We start from the raw sequence: 23,630 nt of genomic DNA, 5'->3' as shown, positions 1-23,630 counted from the left end.
GCTATGTGTCCGGGTGGAGGCTGTGACACCTCTGTAAGGGCATCTACTCACTGGACACTAATTGTTAACTGTTTGCTCCCACTGACCCATGAGCCATTTGAGGCTAGGCTGGACCTTTTATCTTTGGACACTAGAACCTGATGCAGAGTAGTATTTGATGATGAATGAATAAATGCATACACTAATTTATAAAATGCAATGTAAAATGAGCTCTAAGTGTGGTTTAATAACAAATTATTAGTATTCTGATCCATAGTAATTTATAAATTTGTGAATTTCGATCATGTCATCTGCATCAGAACTTCTTTTCATGGGAAGCAATAAAAGTAAAACCCTTATGGTTCTTCAGTAACTAGATGCTGACACTGTTCAGACTGGAAATGGTAGTCAAGCCCTAAATTCTTATTTTCCAAACATTAAAAAATAAGTGGTTGGAAAAAAAAAAAAGTGGTCGTTTTGAAAATGGTTATGGGAATATTGACTCTTGGGTCAGTTTTTCACCTAACTGATTGGCTTGATGTCTCTCCATACTTCATGGAATGGCTCCTAATTTTAATATGCCTAGTTGTAATCATGGGTATCAATCCCATGCACAAGAAGGCGTGCTGGGTGGGAGTAAGGAAGAACACATCCCAAATCCGATCCTTCTCTTGTCATTTGATTTATACTGAGATACAATGGCTGGAAAATTTGAAACTATGATGTATAAATCATTTGATAGGTTTGTTGTGATTGCTTTCGGCCTGTGCTCATTAAAACGCTTATGTCTCGTTGATGAGAAAAAATGAATTACTGATGTTTGTTTCTGTTGTGCCCAGTTGCCGTGACCCCTTACGGTTATGCGTCCAGGTTTGAGATCCACTTTGATGACAAGTTTGAAGTGTCTTTCGGGAGAGAAGGCGAGACGATGAGTCTGGGCTGCCGTGTAGTTATCACCCCTGAAATTAAACATTTCCAGCCGGAGATCCAGTGGTACCGAAATGGTGAGCCTTAATGATGAATTCTCAATGAGGCTCATATTCGCAGAAGGTCACAGACCAGACTTGGTCCTAAAGCATGAATGTCTGTAGATTGCAGTTCTGTTTACCAGACCTGGCAGAAACTAGATAGTGGAGGACATAACATACTGGGTGTTACAAAAGTTTTTACACATATTTTAGAGTAGCAGAACTTTTATAATATGTTTGTGGAGATCATAATTTCTTATCACAGTGTAATACAGGGAAAGGATCACAAAACATGTATTTTCCTTTTACAAGTTGGATATATATTCATTTTGTAAGTTAATTTTATTCGGTAAGATAAAGTGAAATCCAGGGAAGTCCTGTTGGTTCCCAGGAGGTACCAGTGGTACCACTGTGGGTGGTAGTCAGCGTGCTCACCACGCAGCTGGCCTAAACTTCAGTGTCCATGTGGGCACCGGGCAGGCTGGGCCATCGTGAAGCGAAGGCTAAGACCAGGACCTGAGCCGGGAGTGAAGCCAGCGGTAGCTGCAGTGGTAGCGGCAGCGGTGCTGCCGGACGTGGCCCTGGAGGAGAGGAGAGACCCGCCAGATGCAGCCGGGAGCCCTGTGGGAGTCCAGATCCCCTGTCCATCTCCAGGGCCCGTCTTGGTGGGATCTGCTCAAACATGACGTCCTGGCCTAAGCACCGTGACAGGAACAATCACACAGTAAACTTTGTCTATAAAACATTACAAAATAGAAGCATGTATACAGGTATTGCAGTAAGGCACATAAGGCAGTTGTTAGAGTTCTTCTGAGTTTGGACTCTCTGTTTATGAAAACTGCTACAACATTGCAAAGCAAATATTCACAGGCTTGGAAATAAAAATTTAAAGATTGCCACATTCAGTGAAAATGAACACTATTTCCATACAAAACTTTGGATGAAGCAGTTTATTAACAAGAAAGATTTTTCTAAGTAATTTTTCTCATAATCGAAGGTACAGTAAGAAAATGTATAACTAGGCATTTAAATTATATACAAATCATGAAGTCATCACAAGTTACAGGTCATGTAAGAGGAAACATTTAAGATGCCATTATGTAAATATACATTTAAAATTAAATTCAGACTTACATGAAACTATTTGTATAAGGAGATAGATCTTTTTAGAAAAAATTGTTCCTCAAGAATTGTCAGCTCTAGAGTACAAAAATTTATATTTTAAAATAGTTTATCAGAGGATTAACCTAATGTTAATTTTATAACCATAACTATATAATTGTATATAGTATAAAAGTGTATAATACTGTAACTATATAGCACTCTTAACAGCAGCATTAATAGTTGCATCAGCAGAAAGATCTTTCTCAAAATAAATCAAAATTATTTGTGACTTTTCATTTGCCAAGACTGAATGATGTTACTTTCAATTTTATTAATTTAAAATAAAGTTGCTAAAGTATAAATCTGATGGCCTAAGAACTGAGGTTGCAAAAAAATAAGTCAAAAATTCTGTGTTATCAATCAACATATCACAAAATAAAGTATTGTTTTGTATGTAAGAATTATGGCATGAAAATAATTATTTTCTTGCAATTTGTATTACCCTATTATGTTTTATAAATAATAAACTATTTTTAGAGGAAAAAGTTTTATATCTTATTTCTTAACTGTATTTTTTTCTTCTGCTTTTTGAGCCAAGAGCCGTGCAGTTTCATTTTGCACTGAGTCTTCCAGATGGTATATCTGGCCGTGGTTCCCTCACTTCTGGTCTAGCATTTTAACCAATATAAATATGACACAATGACTCAAAGCCCTGCAGACTTCCTGTAATAGATAGCTTTCAATATAGAAGAAGAGGAATAAAGAGAGAGAGAGATGGGGAGAGGAGCGAGTTGCGGGGAGGGAGGAAGAAGATAGTAATGGAGAAAGAAGTCAGTAAATTTGTTTACATTTTTCCCCCCAGGGGTACCTGTTTCTCCATCAAAATGGGTGCAAACACATTGGAGTGGAGATCGGGCAACACTAACATTTTCTCATCTCAACAAGGAAGACGAAGGTCTCTACACAGTTCGTGCGCGAATGGGAGAATATTATGAACAGTACAGTGCTTACGTCTTTGTTCGAGGTAAGGCCTGGCAAAAAGCAGAACATCTGAGAATATTTAAAACACTGAGTCCGTATCAATCTATCCAAACGTATTTTGGGTAATGATGAAAGAGCTGTTTGAAAATTCCTCCCGGGACCTCCCTGGTGGTCCAGAGTTCAGGACTCAGTGCTTCCACTGCTGGGGTGCCAGGGTTCAATCCTTGGTCTGAGAGCTATGATCCCGCAAGCTACATGGTGCAGCCAAAAAAAATTAAAAAATTCTCCCAGATGATGTAGCACAAGGATGTTAGCATCCGGTAAAATTAGAATGGATGTGAAAAGGTCAACCCGAAAAGCACCAACCTGAAGATGACCAGTTTCTAGACTGTGCTGCCTCTTCTTCAGTGAGCCACCAGCGCAGTCCTCTGCAGGTGTTTGAGGGGCTACATCCTGATGATGTGAGTGAAGTCATCTTGGTTTAAAGAAGGAACAATAAAATAGCAATGGGGATTCACTCTTCATCTGTTTTGGAGAGCTAATTTATTACTTCATCCCAGGCCTTCTCTTACAGCTTTAACGAACTAGGAAGCAAGATGCTACAACCGAATCTTTAAGACAAGTTATGGTTGTTGATTTTAAGAGTCTTTCTTTTCTCAGCAGTGTCTTGAACGTAAATGTTCTTGCTACATGAGATCTGAGCACACTTGGAAGATCATGAACATGTCCTGGGCACAAGGGTAGTGCTCTGTGTTCTTTTATGTGACTGTCAGTCAGGTGTGGCCACACGAGCAGACAGAGGAGGGGCTCAGGAAAATAGAGTGTATTACACTCACAGGTCCTGGAGACCCACACCGGGCCACAGGGGGAGGCAGCAGCATTGCTCGCTCAGGAGGAAGAAGGGTCAGACCCTTCTGAGAGCTCGGACCACAGTCTTTACTGGATTTCCTGTGGAAAAGGCAAGGCGGGGTGGGATAAACAATTCAGGATCGGCTAGTGTGAACAGTTTCAGTGGACCCTAAGCCATAGGGGTTGTGCCTAGTTGTCTGGTGCCTGGTGCTGAGATGGTTAAGTCAGAGGAATATTTCCTCCTGGGGTACATGGCTGGATGAAGGAGGTCAGCCCTGGACATTTATTCTTTCCGCTTTACCAATTTTCCAAAGAAGTCTAAGGCTCACAAAATGTTAGGATTCCGCTTCATTTTAAGATGCAGAAACTAAAGCTCAGCAAAGTAAATTGATTTCCCAAAAGCCTCACGGGCTTCGTGGGTGGCACTAGTGGTAAAGAACCTGCCTGCCAATGCAGGAGAAGTAAGTGATGCAGGTTCGATCCCTGGGTTCAGTCACAGGTTCTATCGCAGGTCGAGAAGGGAATGGCAACCCACTCCAGTACTCTTGTTTGGAGAATCCAATGGACAGAGGAGCCTGGTGGGTTACAGTCCATGGGGTTGCAAAGAGTCAGACACGACTGAAGTGATTTAGCATGCATGCAGAAACTTCACAGTTATTTAGAAACAGAAGTGGTACTAAGATGCAGGTCTTCTGGTGGCTAACCCAGGATTTTAGTCAGGGAATAGGCTAAGCTGCTGAAATGGAACTTGAAAACAAGAGGTTTATTTCTGTCCTGTGTCCATCAATGTAGAAGGGTGGTCCAGATGGTCCTGCTCAAAGCACTCGTTCAGAGCCTCTGGTCCCATCTATGTTGCTGCTCGGCTGGCCCTGTGTGCTGCCCCGTGCTCCCAGGCCAGCCTGTGGGAGGGGAAATGCAGAGATGCACACAGCACTTCTTCCTGGTGAATACACCTCCATGTGTGCTGGGGAGCTGGGGTGATGAAGTTTTAGCTGGACAGCGTGTTACCTGTGGAAGATCAAGGGTTCCAGTACCAAAAGGCAACAGGAGGAGTGGACACTAGGGACGGTCAGCAGTCTACACCACAGCGGTACTGAGCAATAATAAATGATCATCGGATTCTGCCTCAGATCAGCTACTGATAAAGATACATGGATATCTCTACCAACTGAAAACTGGGTATTTTGGAAAAAGTCAGATCTTGCGAGGGGGAAAAGAGGGTAGCCTTCTGGGTCATTTGCAGTGAAAACGGACACATTGGAAGTTATCAGCAAGTATATTTATTTAACCACCGTGATAGCCCTGGCCAGATGAGAACTGAATAAGCAAACAGGGTCTTTGCCTCTGCTCTAAACTGTCTTACCTGAACTAGAGTCTCTCTGGTGACTCAGAAAGCACTGAGTTATGCCTTGAGGAGTCCCTCTGTGCTCTTTCCCTGGGAGCTCAGACACAGTCTAGGGTCTCCTCAATAACATTTCTCAGTGGCCATGCCAGGGTCATGGTCCTTTGCAGGTTGAGGCCAAATTTCACATTACTAAATGCAGACAGGTGGAAGGATTGAAGTTTATCATTAAGCTGGTCTTCATTCCACAAAATAAGGGAAGATTCTAAAATGTATCAGATGTTGAGAGAATTGAGAAGATTCATGGAAAGATGAAATTGCAAAGACGAGCCTCAGAAATCGAGTTGTGAATTCAACTTTTAGAAGACGATTTCCCTCGTAAGTTTATTTTAAATGCTATGGTTTGGATTCTTTTAAAAAATCTTTGTTGAGATGTAATTACATACCATAAGAGTCAACCATGCTAAGTGGACAGTGCTTTTTGGAATATTTATAGAGCTGTGCACCACCAGCCCTCCATCTACAATCCAGCTTTAGAACATTCCCATCACGCCCTGCCCCACCCGAGATATTTCTTGTGTCCCTTCCCCACTCTCGTTCCCAGACTAGCCTCCAAGCAGCCACTAATCTACTCCCTGTCACTATAGACTTTCTTTTCTAAACATTTCTGAATATGTGATCTTTCACTTTTGTCTTTTTTTTCATTGAGCATATGTTTTGAGGTTCTTTATGATGGTAGTTTACTTCTTTTTATTGCTGACTAGATATGCTTCATTTTGTGTGTCTATTCACCAGTTGATAGACAATTGGATTGTTTCTGCTCTCTGACTACTCTGAATAACGCTGCTGTGAAGATTTCTATTTGTATGCATTGACCTGGGCTTTCATTTCTCTTGGTTAGATAGCTACCACTGGAATTGCTGGGTCATATGTTAAATTTGTGTTTAATTTTTGAGAAACTGCCAGAGTGTTTTAAGTGACATTTTATGTTTTGGTTTTTTTTTTTCAAACTTTGAGCTACATGAAGCCATTTCCATGCATTTTTTTTTTAGACTCTGGTATTTTGTTGCTTAGGAAATAGCTTCTGAACCAGAATGATCAGTGCAGAAAGCACCATATGTCAGCAGAAACACATTTCAGAGATGTACACTTTGGGCCAGGGTTTTATTACATAGATGCTATATGTTCTTTTTGAAAAAATAGATAATGTAAATAAGCAAAAAAGGACAAAAGAAAAGCCATCATAAGTCTACCACCCAGAGATATCCAAAATTATCATTTTAATACATATTCTTTGAGACTTCTATATATTCTCCCCACCCCTCCACACATACATGGTGGGGGGAGCAGGGAAAGATGATAAAGTGATGAAGGATGGGATATAAATGTAATGAAAAAAGAATTACAATTGACAGATAAATGGATGAAAAAGTTTTTGCTAATAAAGCAATAAAATTGATCTATCACATTCAAAAGATTTACAAGGTTTTTAGAATCCATTAGAATGAAGGAATGGATGGATAAACATGTTGTTGGTGAGTGTAAATTGGTTCAGCTTTTCTCAGGGTGTTTTGTCACTATATATCAATAGTGTACACTTTCAACAATTCTGCTGCTGCTGCTAAGTCGCTTCAGTCGTGTCCGACTCTCTGCGACCCCATAGACGGCAGCCCACCAGGCTCCCCTGTCCCTGGGATTCTCAAGGCAAGAACACTGGAGTGGGTTGCCATTTCCTTCTCCAGTGCATGAAAGTGAAAAATGAAAGTGAAGTCGTTCAGTCATGTCCGACTCTTAGCGACCCATGGACTGTAGCCCACCAGGCTCCTCCATCCATGGGATTTTTCCAGGCAAGAGTACTGGAGTGGGGTGCCACTGCCTTCTCCGACAACAATTCTAGTTCTAAGAATTTTAGTGGACAAAATTGAGAAAGGAATGTTTGTTTCAGGGAAAGTCTGGAAGGAATCTAGGTATCCGCCAATCAGAGTTGAAAATAATGTGTAATAAATAGTCCATAAAAACAAGGGAAGTACTGCACAACAATGAAAGCTAATGGTGTATATGTTCGTGCTAAGTCATTCAGTCATGTCCCACTCTTTGCAACCCTACGGACTGGAGCCCTCCAGGCTCTTCTATTCATGGGATTCTCCAGGAGAGAAGACTGGAGTGGGTTGCCGTACCCTTCTCCAGGGGATCTTTCCAACTCAGGGATTGAACCCTTGGCTCTTATGTCTCCTGCATTGGCAGATGAGTTCTTTACCACTAGTGCCACCTGGGAAGCCCCTAATGGTGTATACTTATACTAATTAATATGAAAATATATTTTAAAAAACAGTTTACATGAAACTATATAGTCCAATCCCACTTTTATTTAAAAAACAATCACTTAAAAAATTGAAATGTAGTTGATTTAGATTATGAAAAACAAGCACTTTTGAGTTTATAAATATAGAAAAAAAATCCCGAAAAGTTTAGGCCAATGTATTAAGAGTAGTAATCTCTGAGTTATGGAATTAAGAGGGATTTTAACATATATTTTTATCATATATTTTATAAGCATGCACTACTTTTATAATAAAGATAAACAATAGAATTACATTTTGAAAAAAGTTATTAAATAGACTGTGTCAGAGATCAAAATATAAAAGAGAAACAGGCTAATCTTTGGCCTAATCAATCAAAGCTACAAAAAGTTTGACTATTTGGAGCATTGGGAGAAGAAAGGGCAGAGGCTAAGAAGAGAATTGACATTGACCAGACGGGTGCCATGGGCCAGGCGCCCTGCAGCAGCTGACGAAGGCGAGAGCACAAGTGTGAAGCAACGTAACAGTTCCAGATTTGACTTCCAGCAGCTGCTATACAGAATATGTGTTTTGAAAGATTTTCAAGTCCACACAACAAATGGCACATTCCAAGCAATTTTATAGAAATGCTGAGAAATGGCTCCCTAAATGCTTACTGTCTTCCAGGCTCTGTTACACACAATGAATTTACCTATCAGCACCAAGTTTACCAGTTGTTACACTACGGGCCTTTTGCTTTAAAAAAAAAAAAAAAAAAGGGCATGGCTAGAGGTTGCCAGCTGCCTTCATTGCAGCTGAGCAAATCTTAGGCCTGTTAAAGTCAGAGTTTCTACCTCCTGCTAGCTCCACTCCGGGACTTCCAGGTGGCTTAGTCGTAAAGAATCCACCTGCCAAGGCAGAAGACTCAAGAGATGCAGTTTTGATCCCTGGGAAGATCCCTTGGAGAAGGAAATGAAAACCCACTCCAGTATTCTTGTCTGAAAAATGCCATGAACAGAGGAGCCTGGAGGGCTCCATACAGTCCATGGGGCCGCAAAGAGACATGACTGAGCAACTGAGCATGCACACAACTCAGCTCTACCTTCACCATCAGCTGACCTTCTCTGGAGCATCCAGTACTCTGAAAGCCTGGAAGGAAAGACGTTTCTCCCCTGCCCTCCCCAAATGCCCGTTTGCCATCGTGTGGCATGCAGGGATTCTGCATTGTGTTTCAGGCATGATGATTCAGTTAGATTCTCCTATAGCACTTACACAGGACATATTACCCTGCAGGTTCATGAGTTCACACAAGTTCATGGGGCAAGAAATAGAATGTTCAAAACCAAAATGATTTGAGCCCTTCACAGGTAACACACACCTATTCGATTCAGAAGCATACAAACAAACATCTCAGCCCTCTTAGCAAATATTTTGGTGACTTACAAGAGTTACATAAGTGTAGCTCATTGGAAAAGAAAGTGTTTCTTCTTTGGTCAACAAGAGTGCTAAAAAAAACCCCCAAAAAACAGGAGTGCTTTCCCTGGGTGAGTGGCTCCTGCAAGTCTCAGCCTCCTCCCCTACTAATTCCAGTTATTAAAGTGCTGGCCGGATGTCAGCAGGAATTGGCAACTGTGGATCTCCTCCCCCAGGGGATTCTGCCTCCTATCTTAATTGTTCTCACTTAAAAGACTATTAAATGGTTATTTTCATTCCCCTTCCTTTCCACCTAAAAACACCCCCAAGTCACTAATTTATCTGTGCACACACTGCTGAGGGGACCCACAGTCAGCAGATCCTGTTTCATGGGCAGTCACTGAACTCTGTTTCTTGTATAGTCCTGGACTTTTGCTAAACTCAGATAAACTAAGCTCAGATGTGGGTATTGCATCAGAGTTCCTTTCGCAAGTATCTTCAGTTTGGGAACAAACATTTAATTAAAATGAATGTTTTTGTTTCTCTTCCAAAATGGTAGTCCCAGCATAGGGATGGGCAAAACTTCTTGATTCTTCTTCTCTTGTGGATCCAGAAGGTGACAGAAGGGGCTATTTGCTCCCCCTTGGAGCCATTTATAGTTTCTGAGTAATGCTGCACAATAATTAAGAACAGACATCCTGGCATAATTTACATTAGACTTTTCTGAGAGCAGTCTCTGACGTCTCCATAGTTATTTTCTTTTAGAATATTTTGGGCAGGCAAGGGCCACGAGGCCAAGGTCATGGGTCCTTTTCAGAGCCCTTTCTGACATAATGTTCCTTGTACTGAGGGTGAAAAACACACATTGTTATTTTGGTAAGCAAATTACAAAATTGATGATTGCTCTACTGGGGCCAAATGGAGTTCCCTGGTGGCTCAGTGGTAGAAAATCTGCCTGCCAAGCAGGAGACGTGGGTTCCATTCCTGGGTCAGGAAGAAGGAAATGGCAACCTACTCCAGTATTCTTGCCTGGGGAATCCCATGGACAGAAAATCCTGGTGGGCTATAGTCTGTGGGGTGTGGGGTTGCAAAAGATTTGGACACAACTTAGCAACTGAACAGCAACAACAATAATAAACAACTACTTGGCCAGCGATGTAGCCACTGCAGCCATGTGGTAAGAAAGGCCTGACCTTGGTTTCTGGGGCTAACACAATGCATCTGAGAGGGTTCATGGGGTCCTTCTGTATTGCCCCAGATGCCGATGCAGAGATTGAAGGAGCCCCAGCCTCTCCCCTGGACGTGGTGTGCTTGGATGCCAACAAGGATTACATCATCATCACCTGGAAGCAGCCGGCTGTGGATGGAGGGAGTCCAATTCTGGGATATTTTATTGATAAGTTAGTACCTAGTATGACTTCAGTTAGAGTGATTGGTTATAGAGATGCCTGCTTGGTTTCTCCCACCATTTCTTTCGCTCTCTTTTTTTAATATACTGATTTTAATTTTTATTTTATTTACTTATTTTTTGATCGCGCCGGGTCTTCGTTGCTCGTGGGCTTTTCTCTAGTTGTGGCAAGCAGGGGCTACTCTCTAGCTGAGGTGTGTAGGCTTCTCATTGCTGTGGCTTCTCTTGTGGAGCACAGGCTCTAGGGCATGCAGGCTTCAGTGGTTCCAGTTCCCAGGCTCCAGAGCACAGGCTTAATAGTTGGGGCGCATGGGCTTAGTTGCTCCATAGCATGTGGAATCTTCCCAGATCAGGGATTGAATCCATGTCCCCTGCAATGGCAGGCAGACTCTTTACCACTGCACAACCTGGAAATCCCTCTCCCAGCGTTTCTTGGTGAAGTGTTTTCTTTACCAGTCATGTCTCCCTCTTTTTCTCTCTGTCTCTGTCTCCAAACAGATTGGTATGAATATATACTTAACTATCTGCTTACCTCAACTTCAAAGATAATTCTTCAATTCTGCTACCAGCCCAAGTCGTCTATTTGACAAGAATATTATGAATCTGTACACCTGATAGAGGCTACTTCAGAAATGAAATAGCTGGAGTTTAACACATATAATGTCCATGTTCCTAGTATGTCAGTAATTTAAGAATATTAAATAATAATACTCTAGGGACACTAACAAAATTTTATTTACATCAGAAGAATCAAGCTGGACAAAGAAATAAATATCCATAGTACTAAACTGTTTTATCTACAAATTGTTGCTGTTTACATTCTCCAAAATTTAGAGGCTTTATATTTATAGTAAATGGGCCTTACACATGAATTTGGAGAAGGAAATGGCAACCCACTCCAGTATTCTTGCCTGGAGAATCTCATAGACAGAGGAACTTGGCAGGTTACAGTCCATGGGGTCACAAAGAAGCGGACACGACTTAGTGACTAAACCACCACATATGAATTAGACAGTGAACTTGGCCAATGTAGACAACAAATTTAGATTATTGACCTAAAACCATTATTGTCTGACTTAGTTTCTTTTCAAATAGTTGCTCCAGTTCTCTTCCATTTTTGAGTAATAAAATCTGACTGTAAAAACCACTAGGAACAGATAACCTGTGCCACTGTAGTATAACAGGTTTGTACCAAGCTGGATTAAACTTGATATTTCTAGAAATAAGTAAGTATATGCCTACCAGGCTCAGAACCAACCAGAGAAATGTTTATAATAAGTTATACACTATTTAACCTACACTAAAATGCTTCCACATTATTTCATCATTGAGTAATGATGACTTGTGAAATTTTAGGTAGGTTCTTTTTCATCCTTACAGTTTTTGCATTATTGTCTTTGGTAGATTTACAAAGAATTTTCAGACTTTGATCATTGAAAGACCAGGGACAATCAGTACATCTTGTTTTCCTCTTGCTTTAGTCATAATGAAAATAACCATAATGTGGTGAATATTTATTAAGCATTTGCTGTGTGCATGGCACTGTTCTGAACACTTCACGTGCATGCCCCATTAACCCATGGCCACTCTTGGAGAGGTAGGTGCCGTTATTACAGACAGGAAGCAAGTAGCTAACCATCGCTGAGTCCTAGTGGCAAAATGCTAAGTTTGTGTTCTTGCTGTGGAAGTCTCCAGAGCAGCTGCTCCCCACCTTCCTTTCTGCCCACATGAGAGTTTGGAAGTGAGTTCCAGGACCACTGGTCACCCAGACAGTATCTGCTCAGGGGAAGAGGGAGCTTCCTGGCAGAATTCCTGGAGGCAGGGGAGGTCTGTTGCTTGTCCAAGCCTTCTAGCTCTCCCCCTTGGCCAGTTCACAGCAGCTCCAGAATTCCTACAAAGGAAAATTCAGGGGGAGGGAGTGGAAGGCATAGACTGAAGCCTTATTTGATATCATTTCACATAAGATTGAAGAAAATGTCCATTTATCTCAAAGAATGGAAGGGTGATGGTAAGGAAGTGAAAATAACGTACCCCCGCCCCCACTCCAACTGCCTTTGCACTGCCATTGGCACCCTCTTCCCCCTTGAGAATCCTTTGGGAAATTATACCCTTTAGACAGAGAGCCGAGTTGGGGAAGTGATAAAAATTCAAAGTGCGGTGCTCTGCTCATAAAAAATAGTGAGTTACTTACTGCTGCATTCTGAGGTCATACATTGGGCCCCTCAGACTATTGATCAGGCTGAAAGCATGGTATGGACTGTCATCTTTTTCTCCTGGGATGTAACCCCTCTCTCCTCAGCCATTGGCCACTGTAAAGGCCCCCAGTAAGAAATCAGAAGTTCCAGGGACTTAGCCTTCCCTTGCCAGGCCCAAGGATTTCCCTGCATCTCATCAGTCTCATCTGATAAGAAAAAAAATACAGTGCCCATGTCGCTGTTCCACCCACACCGCGTGTAGTGACCACCAGTGAGCTCTTTCCAGACTATAGTACAGAGAGGTGTCTTGTTGGGTGTTAACTTTCTCAACCGTAGTTTCATTTTTAAAAGACAATGCCTAAGAACGATAAAGAAATAAGTCACTAGTGGTAGAACTGAAGACCTTATCTGGGGGGATGTTTGAGGGGTCCTCCCCCTTCTGCTATGTAAAAACTGTGCATACCCGCCTGCTTCTTTTTTTCCCTCCCCAAAGCTCCTCTGCTTAGCACACGAGACCCCTCAGCTGCTTGCTTTTAGTGAGATGGAAGGATGTACATGTCTTAATGAAAGCTCTGAGGTTTCTTTTCTGTTAGAGTAGATTTGTTGAAATTGAGTGGAGCTGAGTGCCTGCAGTTATGTATCTGCTGCAGGCTGCTCCAGGTGGATGTTTTACAGAGCGAAGCCCTGAAGCACTGGGGGTGGTTTGCAGCCCTGAAGCCATCTACTTAGCCACCCTTCCTCTCATATTCCTGTCTATCACTCTCTCTCTCCCTTAGATGTGAGGTGGGCACAGACACTTGGTCTCAGTGCAATGACATTCCTGTGAAATTTGCTCGTTTCCCAGTCACTGGGTTGATTGAAGGCCGTTCTTACATATTCCGAGTTCGAGCTGTGAACAAAGTTGGGATAGGCCTGCCCTCTCGAGTCTCCGAACCCGTGGCGGCTCTGGATCCGGCTGAGAAAGCTAGACTGAAGAGTAAGTGTTTCTCATTTTTCAGAATGACCTTTTAAAAATGATTGCAGTAGATGCCATTGCAAGGTTATTCTTCCCCCGTCCACCAGAGGGAGAAGAGAATAAGAAATCCTTTACTGATCAGAAAAATGCTAGGGGGAAGAAAACAAAAACTTTTTGTTTTTTAATTTATCTATTCACTAAGGGTTTATTTCATTTAGAGTCTTTGCCTTATTTAGCTGAGTTCCAGGCATTGTGTTTGAAATGAAAATATGAAAACCTGGAGCTTGAAGAGCATTTTTATTCATTTTATTAGAACACTTCAAATATACTTTTCTTTCTGGTTTAGTTTCTTAAAATTGTAAGATAACTTTCTTAACGCTGAATTTATCCCTTATAGCATTAATATCGCAACACTGTGAGCTTCTGCTATCAAAGGAAAATCACATTTACAACATTATATCTAATCTGTACTCGAGTTGCCATATTAGGCAGTCAAAAATAATCTCTTCATATAGTTAGCCTCCAAGTCTCGACGTCAAAATAGTGGTATGTAAATTATGGTCTGCTTTTGTTTCATGGGAACCAATATAGCATCCTTAACAATAGGGACCATAAAATGACAGTGAAGAATTTTTGGACCTTCATACTTCAGTCTATGCCAGATTTCTCAACCTTGGCTCTAGTGACATTTAGGCCAGTTATCTCTTTGTTGTGGGGGCTGTTCTGTGCATTGTGAGATGTTTAGCAGCATCGTTGGCCTCTACCCACTAGACGCCTGTAGAATCTGCACCCTCACCACCTCACCCCCATCGTGTCAATCAAAATTATCTCCAGATGTTACCTAATGTCCCTGGGGGCACAAAATCACCCTAGTTGAGGACTACTGGTCTGTGCCATTTACCACATTTATAGCTTTTCTTGACCTTAAGTACATGCAGTGGCATCAATAAAAAATCTAATAAAATGATGCCACCTTCTCTCTGGAGACTCTCTGGTCAGGCTCCTCAACTGCTCTCCAGTCACTTTTCACCTGCTTTTTCACTTTTCATCCAGCTTTCCCTTCATCTTTCTTAATTCCATCTCATATTTTCATTTACTCCTCCTTTATAAATTTCAATGAAAATAAGATTTGCCGGAATTGAAAGTAAGTTATCTTGCATTTCACCTTCCTGTTTTTGTACACACTCTGGTGGAAAATACCTCATTGAAAGCAAGAGTTGAACCATTCTCTCTGATGTCTTTCTACAATCACAGAAATGAATTTCCTCTGTGACTCTATACTGCCTGAGTCACTCATTTCCTTTACTTGGGATCAAAAATGCTTCCCTTTGTAAGTAACAGTTTTAAAAGTAATGGAAAGAGATACCTTTGGTTGAGCTTCACTGCATGATCAACAACGCCCGCCATCACTTTGATCTTCATTATGACAGATACAAAACAGCCAGGCTTGCATTGTTCTCGAGAGGTTTCTCCCAGGTATATGCTATCTCTTAAGCAGGGTAAGAGAGCCTACGTGGTTCAGGAGATACACATTGAAGAGTATATGGACACAGGCTGTTCCCCTTGCTTGTGTGAGTACAATTCCAGAAACATGGACTCTGTCCCGGCAAGTTCTGGGCTCTTGCAAATTGTGAGTTGTTTGATGCCCAGGGCTGTGCCCCTTGCCCCCAAATACTGTGCACACACTTGGTAAGACTCATTAGGAAGGTACATATGTAAGCTAGTAACAAACCCATTTGTGATGAATCTGGACCGTTTATCAGTTTCTCAGTGCAGTTGAACTGTGTGAATGTTTCTGATTTTTCACACTTATGTCTGTTAGGCCGGCCCTCAGCACCCTGGACTGGACAGATCATTGTCACTGAGGAAGAACCAACAGGTAAAAGCTACGTTTTCCCCTGATAGTACTGCCAATGTTCTGCCATGCGGTTTAACTATTGTGGAAGGTATGGTGTATATTATTTAAGATGTTTTGAAAAAAACATACTGAAGTATTTGGAGATCATGAAGTAACATATTGTTAGAGAATCACTTTTTTTTTTTAAGATTTATTAAGGTACAATGACATGGACCAAACTGCATGTCTGTAAAACGTACAATGTGATAAATTTTACATGTGTGAATACCTGTGAAATCACCGATGTGATCAAAATAATGAACATATCCACCACCCCTTAAGTTTCCTCATGCTCCTTCCTTGTCTCCAGGCTGTCACTAATCTGCTTCCTGTCACCGTTGTTTATGTTGTTCATAATTTTACGTAAATGGAATCCTACTAATTTTTGCCTGATTGCCTTCACTCAGCCTAATTATATTTATCCATGTTGACATATATATCAGTTCATTCCAATTTATTTATACCTTCACACTTGAAAGCCTCTATGAACCTCTCTGATAAGTGTTTTTGTGGATATACCCTTTCGTTTCTCTTGGATAAATACCTAGAGGCTGAATGCACAGGTCATCTGACAAATATCTGTTTGATTTTTAAAGAAATTGCCAACGCTTTTCCGAAATGATTGTACGTTTTACATTCCCATCAGCAGTAGTTGGGAGTTCCAGTGGCTCCTCACTGTCCTGGTACTTGGTATGGTCAGTCTTTTTACCTACAGCCATTCTAGTCAGCGTATATTGGTGTTTTATGTCACAGTGGCATTTCATAGTAGGTGCATAGTGGTCTTAATTTGCACTTCCAGAGTAATGCTGAGCATCTTTTCATGTGTGTATTTGCCATTTTTGCATCCTATTTGACATCTTTGCCGGATCCAAGTTCACTCAGATATTCTCTTTTTTTCTGGAAATGTCACAGCATCAGCTCTTACACTGTTATCTTTCAATTTATGATACATTTCAAATTAATTATTTCTATATTGTGTGGATTAAGGGTCTAAGTGTTATTATTTTGCATATGGTGATCCAATTATTTCAGCAACATCTGTGGAAAAGATTATCCTTTTCCCATTGAATTGCCTTAGCACTATTGTCCAAGTCAATTGATTGCATATTTGTGGATCTGTTTTTGAATCTTTATTTGTTAATTTTATTTTCTTTATACCAGTACCACACTGTCTTGAACTGTAGCTTTGATAAGCTTCTTGTTTTTCTTTCTTTTGTTTTAGCTTCATAGTTTTGCAATCACATAGTATAAGACCTCTAATCATTTTTTCCCCAAAGTTGTTTTGACTACTCTAAGTCTTTGCATTTCCATGTAGAATTTAAAATTGGATTATCAATTTCTAAAAAAAGTCTGCTAGGATTTCTATTGAGTCTTTTATTTTTCATTTGTTTCTATCTACTTACTCTCTCCAACTAAATGATGGATTTATATGCTTCTTGTAGTTTTATCAGGTTTTGTTTCATATATTTTGAAACTCTGCTACTAGGTTCATAAGCATTTTTATTATTATATCCTCTTATGCACTGACCACTTTATTATCAGAAAATCACTCCTTTTATCCATGGTAACGCATTTTTGCTTGGAAATATGCTTTATCTGATATGAACATGACCATTTCAGCTTTCTTTTGATACGTTAGCATGACATATGATATCTATCCTTTTCCTTTGTGTCTTTGTATTTAAATCACATTTCTTGTAGGCATCATATCCTTGGGTCTGCTTCTTTAAGGCAAACTAGTAATCTTCACCTTTTAATTGGGATATTTGAACAATTTACATATCATTGTGATTATTGATATGATTGGATTTAAATCTAACATCTTGCTATTTGTTTTTTATCCATTCCATCTATTTGTTCCTTTTTCCTCTTTTTTTTTTGGATTTGAATATTTTTATTTCATTTTATCTATATTATCTTATTAGCTGTAATTATTTGTTTTGATTTAATAATATCTTGGAATTTTTTCAGTATAATTTACATCTGATCACACACTATTTTCAAGTAATATTACACTACTTCATATGCAGTATAAGTCTTACAATACAATTCCATTTTCCAGAGTGCGTGCCCCTCAAGCTTCCCTGTTGTTTTTCAGAGGGTGTTGTTCCCGGACCCCCCACCGACCTCTCCGTCATTGAGGCCACGCAGAGCTATGTGGTGCTGAGCTGGAAGCCCCCCCGCCAGCGTGGCCATGAAGGCATCCTGTACTTTGTAGAAAAGGTGAGACTCTGGGAGCAGCATCATTACCTCTGGCACTTCTTCAACATTTCTTTAAAGAAGTAGAGATTAAGTTTCTGTTGTGTCTTGAACTTTAAAAACCCTTATAAACTGTTACTTGTTTACACAGAAAAATGTGTTTCTCAGAATTTTGCCTGAAAGTTCAGGGGGTTTATGGATCCCTAAGGGTTCCTTGGAAGGAAAGTTATGACCAACCTAGATAGCATATTGAAAAGCAGAGACATTACTTTGCCAACAAAGGTCCGTCTAGTCAAGGCTATGGTTTTTCCAGTGGTCATGTATGGATGTGAGAGTTGGACTGTGAAGAAAGCTGAGTGCTGAAGAATTGATGCTTTTGAAGTGTGGTGTTGAAGAAGACTCTTGAGAGTTCCTTGGACTGCAAGGAGATCCAACCAGTCCATTCTAAAGGAGATCAGCCCTGGGTGTTCTTTGGAAGGAATGATGCTAAAGCGGAAACTCCAGTACTTTAGCCACCTCATGCGAAGAGTTGACTCATTGGAAAAGACTCTGATGCTAGAAGGGATTGGGGGCAGGAGGAGAAGGGGATGACAGAGGATGAGATGGCTGGATGGCATCACTGACTCGATGGACGTGAGTTTGAGTGAACTCCGGGAGTTGGTGATGGACAGGGAGGCCTGGCGTGCTGCAATTCATGGGGTCACAAAGAGTCAGACATGACTGAGCAACTGAACTGAACTGAACTGAAGGGTCACCCATGGACTCCTAAGAGGTCCACAGACCCCAACTCTTAGCTCCTCTAAGAAGAGAAACCTTCCTGTAACTGTAGATCCCCTCTGCAACACTGCGTTTCAGTGCTTTCTCGCCACTTTTTCCATCTCCCTTGCTCTGCTGTTGTTGGTTACTTGCTCACTTGTGTCTGACTCTTTTAGACCCCATGGATTGTAGCCTTCCAGACTCCTCTGTCCATGAGATTTCTCAGGCAAAATTATTGGAGTGGGTTGCCATTTCCTTCTCCAGGGGATCTTCTTGACCCAGGAATCGAACTCACATATGCTGCATTAGCAGGCAGAGTCTTTTTACCACTAAGCCACCAGAAAGTCCATCAAAGGACTACAGGTATAGGCAAATACCTATAAGTTAGGTAACAACATAAAATCTATATCCAACTATCTTTCTGGCCCTTTAATTATTTCTAACCAGCAGCTCTTGAGAAAATTATATTGCAGCAAAAAACACAGGGTCTGTGGTTTCCCTTTATTAATAAATTTTATTCATGAGAACATTTGGCTTATGGCTTTGGGGAGCATGCCTCACTTCCTTCCTATCCCTAGAGGTGAATAAAAATAAGTGGGTTGTTTCTTCAACATGCAAATATAGACATCTTCAAAGAAAGTCTGGTTTTACCAAAATAATGCTTAAATTTTATGTTTTATCAATTTTTATATTTTCTAGATATTATGAAATATATCTTGAAATATATATATTTGAAATATATCAAATGAAATATAACGAGTATAATTCTTGATTAAATTTTTTTTTCTTTCTTTTTTTTTTTTAATAGAGGGCAAGACAAGAGTGATAAACATTCACTTCCTGGTGTATTTAATACACACTCCTCCAGTGAATCATTTTGAAATGCTCCACACAAAGATAGTTCTGAATAAGCTCTGTGGCAGTAATTACCATCTTTCTTATAATAATGACACAGTAACAGCCTACTACTGAGGTCTTTCTTTGAGATGAGTCAACTTTGGCTTCTGTTGAGCATCTCCTGTGGTCACATAAACTCAAATTTCTCCATGAAAGTCTGTAGCTTCTCCAGACCCAAATACCTGCATCTGATTAAAATTAGGAGGGTTCAGGATGTGGAACACATGTATACCTGTGGTGGATTCATTTTGATATTTGGCAAAACTAATACAATTATGTAAAGTTTAAAAATAAAATAAAATTTAAAAAAATTAAAAAAAAAATAAAAAAATAAATAAAATTCTTAGTGTTCTTCCACCAGTGAGCCAGAAGGGACATTTGTGAGTACAGCATGGATAAAGAGGTCTGCACAGGCCCTGCCAACTTATAAGGTCCGGGATGTGCCAGAGGAGCAGCACACCTGCAGAGACCAGGGGCATGTTTACAGAAAAGCCATCCAGATGAGTGCCAGACTGTGGTCCAGAGCCGAGTCTCAAATTCTCATTTTTTTTTAAAAAAAATTTATTTATTTGGGTCTTTTTTGCTGGGCCCGGGCTTCAGCTAGTTGCAGAGAGTAGGGGCTACTCTCTAGCTGTGGTGTGTGGGCTTCTCATTGCAGCGGCTTCTCTTGTGTGGAGCACGGACTCCAGGGCACACAGGCTTCAGCAGTTGTGGCGTACCAGCTTAGTTGCCCTGTGGCACGTGGGATCTTCCGGGACCAGTGATCAACCCATGTCTCCTGCATTGGCAGGCGGATTTTTAACCACCGGACCACCCGTGCTTAGTCTCCCAGTTGTGTCTGACTCTTTGTGACCCTTTGGACTGTAGCCCACCAGGCTCCTCTGTCCATGGGATTTTTCAGGCAAGAATAAGGACCACCAGGGAAGTCCTCAAATTATTTCTGATGAACCACTTCTAAACCGTTGCCTTTTCACAAGGGAAATGTTCCCATGCTCTCTTCCCATGACAAGTTTCCATCCGCAGGATGTTCAAGCCCGCAGCAGTGCTGCCTCTCTGGTTATCCCTGTGCTTGCTCTTCTTCAAGGAACCTTTTACCTGGGATTTGCACGCACATCAAGCATGAACTTGCCTGTCATGGTGATGGGCTTACGAGCAGTTACGCCATGTCTGTGAGCCCTGAAATGGTTGATATTGAGGGGAATTAGATAAATCAAGTTCCGTTGCTCTCAACCCCTCCGTCCTACTATGTTCTTTTCAGCCTCCAAAGTTTTCTCAGATGTCTTATGTTTTCAGCGCTTTCTCTCATTTCCCCTTTCAGAAGTCTGGTCAAGTCAGAGACATGAATTGTATGACTTGGTAGCTCTGTTTCTACCAAAGGAATGAAAACAACTGATGTTTACCAAGGACCAGGCACTGTTTTCCAAATGTGTCAGTGGTAAAAGAATGTGCCTGTCAGTGCAGGAGACACAGGAGACACTGGTTCAATCCTTGGGTCGGGAGGATCCCCAGAGGAGGAAATGGCAGCCCACTCCAGTATTCTTGCCTGGGAAATCCCATGGACAGAGGAGCCCTGGTGGGCTGTAGTCCATTGGGTTGCAAAGAGTCAGACACAACTGAGCAGCTGAGTGCACACATGCAGGCACTGTTTTAAGCTCTACATATGTTAACTCACTTCATTGTTACAGGAACCCTATGAAGGAAATACTTTTATTTTTATTACATCTGCTTTGTAGATGAGGAAACAGGCATAGATGGGATATATAATTTTCCCCAGATCACACAACTAGTAAGGGACAGAGCTAGGATTTGAACCTAAGCAGTCTGGCTCAGGTCCATATATCCAAGTTTTACATACTGCTGCCTTTCGACCTTCCCTCACCTAAGTCTTCTCTCAAAAGCTTGGATAATAAGGACTTCCCTGGTGGTCCAGCGATTGAGATTTCACCTTCCAATGCAGGGTGTGTGGGTTCAATCCCTGGTTGGGGGGCTAAGATCTCACATGCCTCACAGCCAGAAAACCAAAACATAAAACAGAAGCAATGTTGTAACAAATTCAATAAGGGCTTTAAAAATGGTCCACATTAAAGAAAAAATCTTAAACTTCAATAATCACATAATATATGCCCAAAATAAATCAAAGTCATAAACTAAACTATAAAAGTCTGGGAGGATTCTATTCCTCAGTGGGTAGCAGAGTGACTTAAAGGGGAATTTATTCTCTCTGCCCTCCCACATACAACAGACACGTTATCATAAAAGGCACTGCAAGGGATGTCAGTGGTTACCTCATCAAATTTGCCTGTTTTACAGATGTTGACACTCGTGACTTTCCCAGGACCACATAGTTCGCTGTTACCAAAGCAAGGACCTGAATCAATGCCTCTGGGTCCTTTTCATCATACTACATTGCCTCTCATTTCAGCTAAATGAGGGTTATGCTGAGTGATGTACTAAAAAACTTATTGTCCCCTAAAGTTATCATCCTTGACAGCTGGTCAGTCTATCACAGGTTTAGATTTCTGGAAAAATCTCTTGAAACCGTTCAGACATTCTGTAGCAAAGTCACTCCTGCTTTGCCCATATTCTAAAAAAGAAAAAAAATTATTTATCTTTCATTGACTTCATACATTCAGAATTCAGAAAAATTAATTCATTCAGAAAAAAAATCATTGATTATCTACTATGTGCCAGATGACAGTTCCAGGCTCTGGGGTATAGCAGTGAACAAGATATCTTCCTGAGCTCATTTCATTGGAATTTACATTCCAACAATGGAGATGACAAATAAATAGTTTAATTTCAAGTGTTGATAAGTTTCTGGGTGAAAAATAAAGCAGGGGAAGTAAGGGATAGAGAGAGATGGGGAAGGAGCAAATAACCTTTGCAGGTCAATGATGGGGTGGCAATGATCAAGAAGGTGATATATGAGCACAGACCTGCATGTTGTTATGAGTCATTATATAAAACACAATTAAAATAACTCAGGTCATAATAATATAATGGAAATGTAAGTATCTAACATAGCATATTAAACTTAATTACATACCCTAAAAAAGCATCTGACCCCAATTTGTGTGTCCTGTTGTGCTTAATTGTGTCTGACTCTTTGCAACCCCATGGACTGTAGCCCTCCAGGCTCCTCTGTCCATGGAATTTTCCAGCAACAATACTGGAGTGGGTTGCCATTTCCTATTTCAGGGCATCTTCCCAACCCAGGGATCAAACCTGCATCTACTGCATTGGCAGGCAGATTCTTTACCACCGTACCAACTGGAAAGCCCATCTGACCCCAAACTATCATCTAAATGAATTAAGGACTTTTGTAAGTAGACCAATGGCCTTATTTAGTTAAGAAAAGAAGTGAAATATCAAGGCATCATATTTGTCCAACAATACAGCTGTATTTGATTGAGGTAATCCTGTGGACTTGAGATGTTTCATCCCCCACTTCCTCCAAATCTCTTTTCCAGACCAACTTGCATGACAGGTAGTAGTTTGTTGGCAGATAAATGAACTTCGAGGTGCCTGGCTTAGAGTTCTTCAGTTTATTCTTTCTGTGCCTTCAATGACCTTACTGTTCTGGCTGCAGTGTGAAGCAGGAACAGAAAACTGGCAGCGGGTGAACACAGAGCTCCCTGTGAAATCTCCCCGCTTCGCTCTGTTCGACTTGGCTGAGGGGAAATCCTACCGTTTCCGAGTCCGCTGTTCCAATTCGGCAGGAGTTGGTGAGCCGTCAGAGGCAACGGAAGTGACCGTGGTTGGCGACAAGCTTGGTAAGTGTAGAGTTTGCTTGAGCTGCTATAAACTTATTTAACTTCAATTCGAGAGAAAATTCAAAAGCAAGAATTGTACTGAAATACATATATGTTCAAAAGTAAAAATGGTGACAGCTTTTTTCATATTATAAATTTAATTGATGACTGTGCTTGCCTGATATGTTAAAAAGAACTTCATGTATGGTGTGTTAGTTGCTCAGTCATGTCCGACTCTTTGCGATCCCGTGGACTTCCTCTGTCCATGGAATTCTCCAGGCAAGAATACTGGAGTGGGTTACCATTTTCTTCTCCAGGGGATCTTCCTGACCGAGGGATCAAACCCAGGTCTCCTGCATTGAAGCAGATTCTTTACCATCTGAGCTACCAGGGAAGCACCCTCCCCCTCCAAAAAAACTTTATAATTATGAATGATTATGAAAGTACATTTCTCCAGGAGTTTCAACAGTATTGCTAGTGTACTTTTTTCCTGGAGGGAATTGGTATGTTCATCAGTGTTTAGTTTTTCATTATGCTCCCAAACTAGCATATTTAAAACATTTTCTGCTCTAACAAATATAGAGAACTGTGTGACTGACGTGGTTACTAGTATATTTATATATGCATGTTCATGTTTCTGCATATGTGATAAGAAT

The 23,630-nt window shown here is 40.9% G+C and overlaps 1 protein-coding gene across 4 annotated transcripts in view; it reads left to right on the top strand.

The window, feature by feature from the left end:
• MYOM1 (myomesin 1) overlaps positions 1-23,630 on the top strand; it is a 122,357-nt gene that overhangs the window by 38,659 nt on the left and 60,068 nt on the right. For all 4 annotated transcript variants that reach the window (XR_015153912.1, XR_015153913.1, XM_086373104.1 and 1 more), the window contains exons 9-15: positions 819-983; positions 2,914-3,075; positions 10,174-10,315; positions 13,295-13,494; positions 15,296-15,352; positions 17,469-17,593; positions 22,812-22,995. Coding sequence is in view for 2 of the 4 variants with exons in the window: in XM_086373104.1 (XP_086229230.1) it covers positions 819-983; positions 2,914-3,075; positions 10,174-10,315; positions 13,295-13,494; positions 15,296-15,352; positions 17,469-17,593; positions 22,812-22,995 (1,035 nt within the window). In the remaining 2 variants the exon portion in view is untranslated. The remainder of the gene's footprint in view (positions 1-818; positions 984-2,913; positions 3,076-10,173; positions 10,316-13,294; positions 13,495-15,295; positions 15,353-17,468; positions 17,594-22,811; positions 22,996-23,630) is intronic.

This window comes from Bos grunniens, chromosome 24 (genome assembly GCF_055505025.1).
Source record: "Bos grunniens cultivar Pamir isolate PY7600 chromosome 24, Bosgru_T2T1.0, whole genome shotgun sequence".
Taxonomy (NCBI): Eukaryota; Metazoa; Chordata; class Mammalia; order Artiodactyla; family Bovidae; genus Bos; species Bos grunniens.
This window is presented reverse-complemented; position numbering and strand designations above follow the sequence as displayed.